Raw genomic sequence first — 13,971 nt, 5'->3', positions numbered from 1 at the left:
CATGGTCTGGTGATCTCCGGTTGTGCATTCGAAAGAGACCATCCCTCACATTCTGTGTAGTGAACAAGTGACAAGTAGTGGGCCTAGGCAAAGATGTCATATCTAGTGACCTCTGACTTGGGACATCATATAGGGAGCATGCATATATGTGCCAAACCTCTGGATCTGTGATGGGGATGGACTATTTCCCCTCTGATAGGAGCCCCTAGCCGATAGTCCCCCCCCCCCCCCCCGAAAGGATACGCCATCCTACGGATGAGGAAAGTCCGCTTCTTATGCCGTAGCACCCGGCGTGAGATCCATTGTGCCTCAGATGAAGTCAAGTGTCCCATGGCCCACTCACGAGTGAGGTGGGCTCTCGTCTCCTTGCATTCATCATCGTACCATGGGTTTTGAGGCATCTTCCCAACTGGGACATGTGTGGGTCGATCCGTGGGGAATGATGTAATGGCAGCCTCATGGACCACTGGAGCGAGGGTGGCGGAGTCCTAAGCAAGGTCTACATCAGCTCCATATAGGGTTGGGAGCTCTTGGGCTAGGTGGGTACATAAACCGGATCAAGGGTACGGTCAAAGTGAACATGGACCTGGGTGGGTGTAGAGGGAACTCTCTCCATGACTGGCATCATGATGGAGATACAGAATGTCAAGTATGAGTGATCAGCCCCGAGTGGGAGATGGGGTACAATGAAATTATGGATCTGGGATGCCAAGGTTAGGGGACCCATCAAGTAATCTACTGTGCTGGTCCCTCCGCCATGTGAGAAACAGGTGAGGCCGCTGGATAATGGCCATCTCTGATGACTATTGTATATGATCAGATCATAAATTGCCCCCAGCTCAAGTAGGTGTCGCCCGTATCCAATCACAGTGGTGCATCTGCTGAGTGTCTCACTATCCCAAGCTCAGTCGCATCTAGCTCCGGCACTATGAGGGAAGCGGATGCAAACTCAAATAGTCCCACTTGGCTGTCCCCTGTGCATCCATTGAAGTCACCAAAGAGGAGAGTATCACCTGCCGGGAGAGCTCTGTGATGTCATCGTGTATGGTCTTGGGTTGTTCCCCTCTGTAGTGACCTCCCGTGCATAGGATGATGTGTCGGGAAAAGCAGCACACCGCACTGAAGATCGGTCGTGCATCGGGTAGCTGAACTCGAATCCACATGTGCCGTTGGATGGACAAAAGCAATAGAGCCTAATCCGGCTTCACAGCCACCCTCATCCACATTTAAAACAACTGAATAGCACTATCAGAAGGTAAAAGGCATTCATTTAACATCCTTGTCTCTATACCCCTTTACACTCAATTCATACATTGGCCACCTTTCCTCCCGAGCCAAACAACCCCAAAAAAAACCCAGTGGATTACACAGCTCAACACAAGCTCTCCTACTGACTGAGATCAAGCTCAGAAAATACATAGAAGACCCACAATTTAGGATGCACAGAAAATTGATGATTTTCCGATCTGTTCAACTAGCATTTGAAGTCCCCTATTCACTGACCAGCAATCATCCAGACAACCATGTATTGTCACAAAACATACAACCCACAGTGATAGCTTCATAATGTGCCTGCTCAGAACAGTCAGTCACAGCAGCCTCAGAACTGTCTTCTCTTCAGGAAACATGCTGCTCAAGACAAGACATCTCCATCCATGTAGAATTCAAATCAGCAAATCAGTTCCAGCACTAAATCAGCAACAAAACATTATCTTGATAATTGCATATTCACAGAGAGATAACCCCGTCAACTCCATGCAATTCACATTGCAGCTCAGCAAACAAGCAACCTCAATCTCCCTTTGTGTCAGGCCAAGAAAACCAACATCATGATCACCTCTGATTTGCTAGCCCCATTCATCAGCATGTCAATAAGTAATATTCTTCTCCTACGTGCATTTCGTGGCCTTTTGAGAATGCTTTGGCCCTTTGATAATCTCGACCCATGGAGATCTTCTACAAAAGGTACTCCTTGTAGTAGTGCATGGGTTCTCAAGCGCATCGGATTTCACGACTCACTTGGATTGATGGAACCTATCTATTCTTCACATGCTGGTCATAGCGTAGTGGCTACTCCCATGCTCACGGAGCACACATTTCCTTCGTCTCAGGAACTTTGGACCTGCATAGTAGAGACCCGCAGCCATTAAAGATACCACAGTTAAGACCCAAAGCTCCCATCGACAGTAGTAGTCGATGCCTCCATGCAAAGCTCACGTACTTCCTCCTCTGAAGGACCTCCAGCCGCTCAATAGACACGCCTAGCCCAAACTCCTTGCAACTACAATCACTGAACCTTTGAGCAGGACTCCCGTTGCACGTCACCTTCAAGGGATTAGAGCACTGCAGTTTCCTCCTCCCACAGAGCGCACAAAGCTCACGTATCTCCTTCCAAAACCTTTCAGCCTGCACAGTATCAATGTCTCTACCATCTAGGAGCCTTTGGGTAAATAAAAAACGACAGCACAGCGTGCCTCTCTGTAGCTCACAAAGCTTACACATCGTCATAGTTACCAGCCTCCTTTACGAGAAGCTCACACGCTTTCTCTTTGCATCATCTTCCAACCGAGCTCTCATCGATCCCCTGCCAACTCAGCTCTCCATCACTGGCCATCCTTCCACCACAAGCTCACGTTCTCCCTGCACTCCAGCCCACGATCTCCTTCTCCTTCACACAGTGATCATAGCATCACAGCTTCCCTTCTCCTCATGGAGCACACGCCTTCTCCCAAGGCTCTCCTCTCCCCTCTCTTAGCGACCCCCAGCTTGCAGAACAAACGACCCCCACCGCTCCCTCTGAGCTCGCATCATCGCGACCACAGTCAGGTCGATCAGCTCTCTCACAAGCATCCCTTGGCCTTCCAGCAGGATCTAAACTCCCCGTTTGTCACAGCTGCACAGTAGCCACACCAGCCAAATCCCAGAGCTCCCTGTCGCTCCCAAGCCTTTGGAACCTCCAAGCAATTCTCCCGTCTAGCTCCCGCAATCGAATTCTGAAGCTTCCACCAGCACAGCCGATCTCCCTTGTTCTCAGAGCTCACCAAGCTCCCGCCTCTTCCAAGGTCCTCCACCTTGTGTAGTAGTGACGCCTCCACCGTCTAGGAGCTTCCAGCCACCACCTTCTATTCAGAAGCTCCTCCCTTCATCCTCACGTAGCCACAATTCATGCATGCCTTTTTTTATTATAGCCATGTCATCACCTTATTTTTCACCACTCTTCCACCTCTTCACAAAACTTAAATCTCCAAATTCTAGATCTTAGGCACCACCTCTTCCTACAAACTTTATACAAGGCATTCAATGCATAAATGCCCACATATAACCACACATAAAGCAACCCATGCGTTGAGCAAGTCACCAATGACGAGGAGAGATAGGGGAAGAGGAGGAAAAGGGGGCGGAGGGGGAGTGAGTGAGATAAGGGTTGTGCTGTTGAGCAAGAAGCTCAGCACCGTCCCAGCTCGAACAGGCTAGTGTGTGGCAAGAAGTAGTGTGACGAGGAGCGCCCCCCCTAGTAGCTTGCAATGTCTTTTAAACACTGCAGGTCATAAGTTGGCTTTACTTTGTTTCCCACATTTATTGTAATTTGTTAAATCTTACGATTGGGATGTTGGATTTCGGCCATTTCATCTGCTGGAAACTTGTACTTCCAGGTGAGGGATCACCTGTGCTGTATTAGTGGTATCTAGGCCCCAACCATGATTCACTATGTACTAACAAGAGGATCCTTTTCCTTGAAATGACAGTACCACCCCCCACCTTTCCTTGCACTACTTGGACTTGTTTATTGGATTCTTGAGCAACTTGGATAGCTTAATTAATAATCCTTCCTGGCCTACATGCACGAAGATCAGGCTGCAGTATGCATAAGCAAAAGACGACTCAGCCATCTCAACGATCCTGACCCATTTACTTACAGTAACAGCCTCTCAACTACTTGCAAAGAATGACACATTCTTTTGGAACATATAGTGCCGTTAGCTTTTCTAACTACGTTATATCGCATCTTTCCTCCACACTTTCTTTCCTGTCTTTTACGAGTTCTTATGTAAGGAGTTTTGTTGTGTCCAACAGTCGAAATTCCATATGGTTTTCAATATTGTAAGAGAGTTTAAAGGTAGCTGCAGGTATGCACTGTCGCCTTGGAACTTTAATTTCCTCTTCGAAAACATGAACCATATGAGAGCTCAGGCATAAGGACTCAACATTAGCGCCATAAACCTACTGTGGTCAAACTTACAGGGGCCTACAACTTCGTTCTAAACATCCCTGCAGGCACTCCACTGTTTGGTTACCCTAGAAGTTTAGAAGAGTCGTCATTGAGCATATAATAATTCTCAGCATATTGACATCTCTGACCCACCTTTGAGGTGACCTTACACCCCACAACAAGCTCACAAGACTCCTTTAACGTTAGGAATTCAAGACTTCAATCTTACATAGCTTCAGCACACACAGTGGAGGAACCTCTTCATGTCCAACAATTAAAAAAGCAAGACCTTGACCAAAATAAGGAAAACAAACAAACAAGGTAAAACCCCAAAGAAAAATCCACGAGAGCACCCCTCACAGCCAGCTCCAGGCGCAGATAACCAATAATTGGTACCTTTTGAGAAGATTCAAAAAAAGCTCGCAACCACCAAGCATCTGAATATGCTCTATGAAACCAGTACAGAAAGATTTTCGGGCCAAGAGACCAAGTAGTGTATGTAAAACATCCTCCAAGCCGACAGCATCCTCACTTTTTTCCATAAATGCAAGAACAGCTTTCACATCACAGATAGAAATGGAATCCCTGCACATTTCATCTTCAAATGTGTAATTCATCCTTATCTTCTTGACCAAAACATGAAAAAGACAGTTGAGATTAAATATTCCAAAGTCTGAACTTAGTTATATCTTCCCTGAAGATCCTAAGTATTAGTGTTGCCTTAATGCTCAGAAAACAACAAATGGTTTACCTTAGAACTACCTCATTCAGACTCAGCAGTAAAATCCTCAACTTTCCCATTTCCTCTCGCCCTGGCCTTTCCCCAATGACCTCTTTTGAGACAGGATGTAAGATCCTTTTTGTGCCAATCACCTTACGGTTTTTTGGCTTATCCCAGTAAAACTGCTGAACAACATCCAAGATTCTTGGTAGGCTTATAAAATTGCGGACCAAGGCAGCCTCACTCTCACAATAGTTCAGAAGTACCATGAGAAGCTCACGTTGAACAGCATAAGGGGTATAAATCCATATGTTAAAGTTCATAAAAACACTCAGAAGTGCTTCTTCTATCAGCTGCTTTGAAAAATGAGTACCTGGTCAGGGTTGAAAATTTAAGTATCATAAATGTAGCCTAATGAGGTAAACACTTTGAAATTAAATATTCCATTTGTCAACGATCTCTGGGTACAATTTTCAAGCCCACTTGGATCTCTTAATCACAATTGTTGTAAGGCATAAAAGGCAATCATACACAGAGACCTCAAACAACATACCACTGGTTTTAGTAATCACTGATAACAAATGCACCAGTGCAGAAACAACTTCAGCAGTGAGATGTTGAGGTGAAACCGATTGCAATAAAAATCCAATGATTGTTATCCCCTTGTTTTCATGCATATATTGCTGATGGGCAGAACTATTATCCAAGACTGATGTGATTAGCTCAATCACTTCTGCAGCAACATAGATATTTAATGGTTCCCTTTCCATCACAGAATCCATTGCTGATTGAGGCTGGTCAAGTTGTGTTAACAAAGGGAAGAAAACCCCAACTCCACCTACACAATCAATTATATCTTTCACCACACACCGATAACAAAGCTGGGTCCCTGCCATTATTGTTGCCTCATGAACCACTTTCTCCACTGCACTCTCCGAATATGAAGAAACATCGAATAAAGCACGTCCAGAGCTTGCCTACACAGGAACATAGAGCTGCTTAATCACTCATAAAGGAGATGCCTGAAAGATCAAGCCATAATACTGTGTATAACAACGAGTAAAGAAAAAACCATTTTCAATGCAAAAAGATCTATTGCTAGGCCAAAGTTTGTGTACAATGTGCAACCATGTATGCGAGTAAATTCCCAAATGAAGCCTCCGAACCCTACATATGTTACAAGGTGTTCGTATTAGGGTAAAACAATTTTATTCTCCTTCCATCAACACAAATGAATGTGATTAACCCAATCTTTATTTGAGCTCTTCTCGCAATGTTGTTAGACTATTCAACTCCAAATGAATTTCAACCATTTTCAGTTGTTCAATATGTGGTTACTCCTGTGTTTCAGGACTGACAAGTAGTCTTACAGGACTGGGGAGATCAAAGTATAAAAGTAAAAGAGGAAGATCAGCATGCAAGACCATCGTTACACAAGAGATGCAGCCAAAAGCCCATAGAGCCACGCACGCATGAAGTAAAGATAAAAGCAACTGCAAAAAAGCAATACAGCAGCATAGCGCACACAAAAAATGGAAGACACAAACATGGCAAGGGGAGCAAGCAACAACAACGGACAGAAGAGCAAGAGTCTAAGCGGAAGGACAGCCCAAAGCATGTGCAGACTGCAAAAGAATTGAAGATGCACAATCAATAAATGATGTGAGGAAAGCAGCCAATTTTTACAAATGACAACGCAAGAGTAAACCACAGCAGAGAGAACAGGCAGAAATGCGCAACATGCCATCAAAAGAATTGGTGTGTGCAGAGTGCACAAAGTAGAAAAGGCTACTAGCCTGTCTAGCAAGCCACATATACGAATCATTCCACTAAAATGCAAACAGAAAGCTATTGCAATGGCATCAACTATATCATTGCCCAAGCAAAACAGAGTGGTTTAAACACCAGAGAGGCAACTGAAATAGCTGAAACTTGAGCATTACTTGCAAAAAAACCACTTTGTCATAGCCAGCAGTCAAAGCTGGAACCAGAAGAAGAATGGCAAACAATATTCTACAAACTGTCCATGCGGCCCATATTCCACATGTGTCAGCCAATGGCATACAGCAGAGGCAATTAGAACAGCAGCATGGGCACCAAGCAGATGATTATAAGAAAACAGAATAGGAGAAAGTAAACTAGAAAAGTAACCACATGTCAAAAATATCCCATTAACCGAGTAGCTGTATAGGTAATCCACACACATATGAAACTTTCTTGAGTTGACTCCATAGTACAGCTGGAAAGCCATCAGGGCATTGCTGCAAATGCACAAGGTATAAAACAGAGGAGATCTTATATTCAGAACTTTGTAGTAGCAAAACTAGTAAAACAATCATTTTCCAGGTGCTTCCTTACATCCACAAGAACTGTAAAAGCACAGAAAAAGAGTCTAAATATTTATTAAAAACACGTTCAAGGCTTCCATTACAATGATGAATTAGCATTCCTGACTATCAACTTAACTTTTCAAAAGAAGTAATTTCGAACCCTAAATCCCTCTGGTTTCAACTCTTCCAATATTTTCATATAAAAATGGGATCTCAATGAAGGTGTAAAGATGCAGTCCTGGTGTCCAAGCTGCTGCAATGGAAACCGACTTTCCTAATATTAATCCCCTACTTTGAAGTGCAGAGACTGCAAGTCACTTCAGCAAAATGAAAACCAAATTGTGTCCTTGAAATGAAAGGCAGGGGTGTGCAGATATTGTAGCAAAGTGTACACATGATAGATTTTTTCCATACAGATGATGCTGGTATCATGTCATTAGAATTGATATTAAGCAAGTGCTGCAATTAATATCAACATATACATGGACTGTGACAAACTGGTTCGCTTTCATGTAACTTTCCTTTATTATTTGTGTGCACAATGCACATATTATTGATATATGTGTGAGTCCTCTTGCTAGGCCTTCCACACCATGTTTATAGTCATTTGGCACCCTCCGCACTGCAGTGACCATTCACATATTTGTCACCGTCTATCCCCTTTGGGATTGACTATATATGTATACTTTTTTTGACACTCCATACCACAATGGTTAATCACATGTTCTCCTCCATGCGATGATGAATCTTATCTTCTTTCGTGGAGATGCGATAACCTTAGCTAGTGCATGCCGTGGCTCTCATATAAGTGTGGATCATGGGCTGCCATGTTCAAATGATCTTCCATGTTCACTCTTACCCCCACCAATTCAGTTGCCCAACGAGCCATACTACATAGAGATTGCCCTGCACATCCATAGGGCTTCCATGTCCACACTAAAAGCTTCTACCCTAGTCACCAGCCAAAGACCATGAGGGACTATGGATTACACACATTGCATGGGGATTACGTACCTCAGCCCTGATCTTGGTAAAGCTATGTAACGAAGCATTTTTCCCCTGTTGTCACACATGAACATCATCCCGATTCACAAGGCAAGGAATCCTTTGATCCTAGAAAACCTACACGATTATATGGTTGGGCATGTCATGTTCAAGGTTTATGCTTCGGTGGTTGACAATTAGGTTAGCTAGCTTGCAGAGTGTGAGAGATTCAAAGCCACTAGATGAGCAAGCTTTCGAGCTGATCATGTGACTCTAGACCACATCAAGGCTTTCGACATAGTGCCATTGGTTCCCCTTTTAGATGTCGACACGCCTTGCAATACAATCAAGACAATATATGGGTAGTCATGACACCATATGTGTGGGTATCAAGCAAAGTTCAGATGGTGGTACAGAGGAGATCATCAGTATGAGTGGGGTCAAGCACGAATCTTCTTAGGTTTGATAGGATGAGACCAGCTATGCAAGCTAGATTTAGCAGAGGGTATGTCGTACTTCCCAGACTTGAGCAACAATGTTTCCAGTCACACATCCAAGATACCAAGACCAAGTCTCTTCTCTTCGGTTCTGTTGTTTGTCCACCTGGTATGTATGGTAGTCCCTTTTAGGGCTCACACTTATTAGACGCTGACGGGTCTCAAATAGAAAGGCTACAGGTTTTACTAGATGCACAGATGAGCCACAGTAAACCATCGGTCCCACGTCAATGGCAGATCAATAATAGATCCTTGGAAATACTCTCTAATAAATGGTATTTCCAATGGTTGTAAAAGGCAAGGTGGCTTCCGGTGGTTCTACGTTACTCACTTGATACGAGAAACATTGCATATTCATGAAAATAATTTCCATCTTTAGCCAAAAGGAGTAACGTTTTAAAAGTTCAATGTCTCTAGACACCTAACTGTTCTGCATATGGGCCATCATGGCACTGATGAATTATCTTTTGTCTAAGGCATAATAACTGTAGGCTATCTCATGGGCTATCCATAGATAACACTCATACCTTGGTATCAGCCTTGTAGGCCTAGTTATAGTCAGTCAGGAATATTAGTACAGTTAGTTTATGTACCATCTAGGTCAATTACGACACTTAGTCCATTTAGGGCAATTAGCCCTAGGTTTTGTTATGTTGGCTCTCCCTTGAGCCTCCACACTTCAGTTTTGCCTCGTTTTTCTCCTTTGTGCTTCAATTTTTGAGCTTCCATTGCTTCCAAGACCCAACAGTAGTATCAGAGCAGGTCAGGGATCCACCCTCTAGCCATTTCCAGCCACCCAGAGCCCTTCTGGAGTCATTGGGAGCTATTTGGCAGCCTGTTTCTTGCTGGCTTGCTGGTTTTCTACTCACCCGTGAGCATTTGTGGCCTCTCCAAGCATTTCTGTCACGGAAAGATTGCATTTCGGAGTGCCACTGCAAAGGAACACCTATTTTGGAGCATTTTGACGCGTTTTTCTGCTGCAGCCGCCTCATTCCAGGCTGTTCCAGCCTATTTATGTTCCGTACAGTGCATTTATTGTAGGGCGGCTCCACACCTGTGAGCCGTACTTCTGTCGGACTGTGTACATTGCAGTACGGAGCTGCTGGCAGGGTTCTCGACTCTGTACGGACCTGCAAACAGGCATTTAATGCAGTACGGAATCCGTACAGCCCATTAATGACTGTAGGCACCTGCTGCGCCTGCATTTAATGCACCGAAAGACTGTTTTGACCAGCCTCGAAGTTCTTGCCTGCATTTTGGTGCTGTTTCTTGCTGTACGGAGCTGCCTCGAGATGCGTGCCATCTAGATCGAAGCTTTCTCAGCATTTTGGAGCTGCCTCGAGCTGCGTGCCAGCATTTTGGAGCTGCCTCGATCTGTGTGCCGGCGTTTGCAGCCATTTGGAGCGTGCTGAATTGATCCGGAGACTTCTCTTTGAGCCCTTCCCTCCTCGTTTGGCATCCCTTTGCCTCCGGCTGCGAGTTCCCCTCCATTGGATCTCCTTCTCTCCATTTCTACGTGCTCTCCTCCTCGTGCAAGCACTTCTTTTGCTATAATTCTCATTTCCAGCCCTCTTTTGCTTGCTTTCAGAGCCTGTCACTGCTGAACATCATTGGGTAAGCCGTTGTTGCATTGGCTTTTTCCAATTTCTGCTTCATTTGCATTTTGGAAAGGCCTCGTGTTGCCTTGCGTGTTGCCTTTGGGGATTTTTATCGCAACAGGTACACCTTGGGACAGCAGAGTCTTTTGCAAGCATAAGCTTTGAAGCTTGGGCAGATTTTTGGCACTTGATTCTGAGAGGTTGCCTTTCTCTCATTTGCTTTGCCAGTTGGTGCATTTGCCATGTATTTCAGCACCATGTCTGGTGGCAAAGATGATTTGTTTGGGCTGATTGGGGCCGATGACAAGCTTGATGGCACCAATTACCCCATGTGGTCATACATGATGGGACATGTTTTGGTTGCCAAGAATCTATGGCCTATTGTTTTAGGTTCAGAGGCCAGGCCTACACGCAATGTGACTTCTGGTGCTACACCTACAGCCTCTGCTTCTTCAGGTGATGGGTCTTAAGGTGATGGTTCTAATGCTACTCCTAGGACACCTGCACCTCCTGCTGCAGGTGCTTTGCCTCCTACACAGGAGCAAATTCGGTGGGATGGTCGTGATGTCAAAGCACATGCCTTGATTGCTCTTTTAGTGGAACGGTTATTATCCCTCATAGACAGAAGAAGAGATGTAATTATTGCAGGAAGCCTGGGCATGATATTTCTGAATGCAGGAACCGCATAGCATCTGAAAAGAAAAAGAAAGAGTCTCGTCTTGCAGTATCTGGTTCTTCTAGTGCATAAGATCGACATGAGTCCGCTAATTTCACACAAGACCACCATTGGGCTTTCTTGGTTACATGTCAGTATAACCGTGATGTTCATGATGCTTGTATGGTAGGTTCATATGTTCATGGTGCCTAGTTCTTTGATAGTGGTGCTAGCAAGCACATCACTTCCTGCAGGAAGTTATTCAGCTCATTGGAGCTTACATCTAAAGGGGGTAGTGTCACATGTGCCAATAATGCATCATATACCACGAAAGGTACTGGGCAAGTTGGTATTGTCACTCTAGAGCATGTGCTTTATGTTCCAAGCATTCGTAAGAACCTCATTTCTATCTCCGCCATTGCTACATGTGGCTTTTAGGTTATTTTTGATGGTGTGAGGTGTGCAGTGTATGATGTTACACATGCATTTACCCTGGTTTTCACTAACACATTGTCTAGTGGTCTTTACAGACTTGATGGTTATGACAGATGTTCAGATGATGATAATGCACTTCCCGATGCACATGCCTTTGCTATTGATTCTACCATGGCAGATACTCATTTGTGGCATGAGAGGTTTGGACACCTAAATTTTGGAGCCCTGGTGAAATTATATAAGGAAGATATGGTTGTGGATCTTCCCAGAATGCATATGCCTACCAAACATGTTTGTGAACCATGCTTACTTGGTAAGATGCACCGTGCTACGTTTCCCAAGGAGGGGAGAGTTGGTGCTTCACGCAAGCTTTATCTGGTTCATAGTGATGTTTGTGGACCCATGAGAGTTGCAGCTCTTGGGGGATTCTACTATTTTGTTACTTTTATTAATGATTTCACCAGGTACACTTGGATTTTCGCATTGAAATCCAAATCTCATGTTTCTTCATGCTTGAAGCACTTTATTACCTTGGCTCACAATGAAAGTGGGCTGCACATTGCTCACATAATACAGACAAGGGGGGTGAATATATGTCGAAGGAGTTTGCTGTTTTTTTGGCTTCCCATGGCATCAATCATCAATGCCCAGTGCCTTATACTCCTGAACAGAATCCCATGGCTGAGCGGAAGAATAGATCAGTGATGGAAATGGCCAAATGCATGTTGAAAGGAAAACATTTGTCTAATAAGTTGTGGTTGGATGCAGTCATGTGTGCAAACTACATCTTGAATAGATGTCCTACAAAGGCATTGCAAACTAAAACACCTTATGAGGCTTGGACAGGTCGTAACCCTTGCATTTCCCATATGAGGACTTTTGGATGCTTCGCTTATGCTCATGTGCCTTCACAGCGATGCACTAAGTTGGATGATAAAGCTGTTAAATGCATTTTTCTTGGGTATAGTTCAGAGAGCAGGGACTATAAGCTATATCAGCCCTGCACGGGCAAGTGTTTTGTCAATCGGGATGTTGTGTTTGATGAATCTTCCACTATGCCTTTGTTGGACTGTCAAAAACAGCCCGTTGTTGATGAATTAGACATATTTGACAGTTTGATGCCTTTGTTTCCATCCGATGCTCGGGATGATGTTCCATCTGAGGTTGTACCTCGTCCATCTGTTGGTCATTTGCAGCCACATGTGCATGCAGAAATTCAGCCTGATATGCCTATCATTGATCACGATCATTTGCACAGGGTTCTTGACCAGGAAAGAGCAGAAATTCAAGAGCTCCTTGACACATTAAAAGACAACAAACAAGAAACTCCTCTGCTAGCCCGTACGAGAGCAACTGTCCGGAAAGAGCATGCTAGTTTTGTTGCTTATGCTTTGGTTGCTACCGTATGCAATGAAGAGCCCTTATGTCATCAAGATGCCTTTCAAAATGATTGTTGGATGAAGGCCATGCAAGTTGAATTGGATTCTATCCATCAGAATGATGCTTGGGAGTTGTGTGAATTGCCCCATGGCAAGAATGACATTGGAACTCAGTGGGTTTACAAGATCAAACGGAAAGCTGATGGTTCAGTGGACCGTTACAAAGCCCGTCTTGTTGCTAAAGGCTATGCTCAACAACATAGCATTGACTTTGAGGAGCCCACTTCCAGGATCACTACCATTCGCATTGTTATTGCCTTTGCTGCCCACTTGCCCACTTTCATTGGCAGATACATCAGCTTGATATTAAGACAGCTTTCCTTCATGGGCATTTGCAGGAAGAGGTTTATGTTTCCCAACCTCCTGGCTTTGCGGTTGATGGTTCTGAAATCAAGGTATGCCGCTTGAAAAAGGCACCTCGGGCTTGCTATTCGAGAATTCATTCTCATTGGCCCACACTTGGCTTTCAGAACAGCCCTACAGAGGCCACCCGTTACATCTGCAAGCGTTGGACAGATTTGCTGATTTTAGTCCTTTATGTGGATGACATGCTTGTAACTAGGACACATGCTCAGCAAATTGCAGATTTTAAAATTGATTTGCAACAGACATTTGCTATGTCTGATCTTAGTCTTCTGTACTACTATCTGGGCATTCAATTTGCTTGCAGTGAGGGGGGCATTTTGATGTCACAATCCAAGTACATTGGACAACTTTTGCAGCGTTTTCAGTTTGAGGATTAAAAGCCAGTATCCATACCATTAGAGACTGGTTTTCACGTCTCTTCTGAGGATGGCAACGGTACATGTGATGTCACTCTCTATCAGTAGGCAGTTGTTTGTTTGATTTACCTATGCCATACGAGACTTGATCTACAATATGCTGTCTCACAGTTGAGCAGATATATGCACAGCCCATGTATGCACCATTGGCATGCCGTGAAGCGTGTTTTCAGATATCTTGAAGGCACTCAGCATTTAGGCCTTCTTTATGGGGCTGATACTTCACTTGTCATGCATGGATCCACTGATAGTGATTGGGCTGGTTGTTCTGACACTCGAGCGTCACATAGTGGCAACTGTTTTATGCTTGGTACTTCATG

The 13,971-nt window shown here is 44.4% G+C and overlaps 1 protein-coding gene across 2 annotated transcripts in view; it reads right to left on the bottom strand.

The window, feature by feature from the left end:
* The window catches only part of LOC147894296 (binding protein), a 254,131-nt gene that overhangs the window by 77,275 nt on the left and 162,885 nt on the right, over positions 1–13,971 (bottom strand). For both annotated transcript variants that reach the window (XM_087384649.1, XM_087384650.1), the window contains exons 21-23: positions 5,485–5,908; positions 4,962–5,304; positions 4,607–4,795 (exon numbers count right to left, since the gene is read on the bottom strand). In XM_087384649.1, the coding sequence (XP_087240775.1) occupies positions 4,607–4,795; positions 4,962–5,304; positions 5,485–5,908 (956 nt within the window). The remainder of the gene's footprint in view (positions 1–4,606; positions 4,796–4,961; positions 5,305–5,484; positions 5,909–13,971) is intronic.

Source organism: Dipteris shenzhenensis, chromosome 14 (genome assembly GCF_047967505.1).
Source record: "Dipteris shenzhenensis isolate YYH24624 ecotype China chromosome 14, Dip_SZ_1.0, whole genome shotgun sequence".
Taxonomy (NCBI): Eukaryota; Viridiplantae; Streptophyta; class Polypodiopsida; order Gleicheniales; family Dipteridaceae; genus Dipteris; species Dipteris shenzhenensis.
The sequence above is the reverse complement of the archived record's forward strand: the minus strand, read 5'-3'. Positions and strand labels throughout refer to the sequence as shown.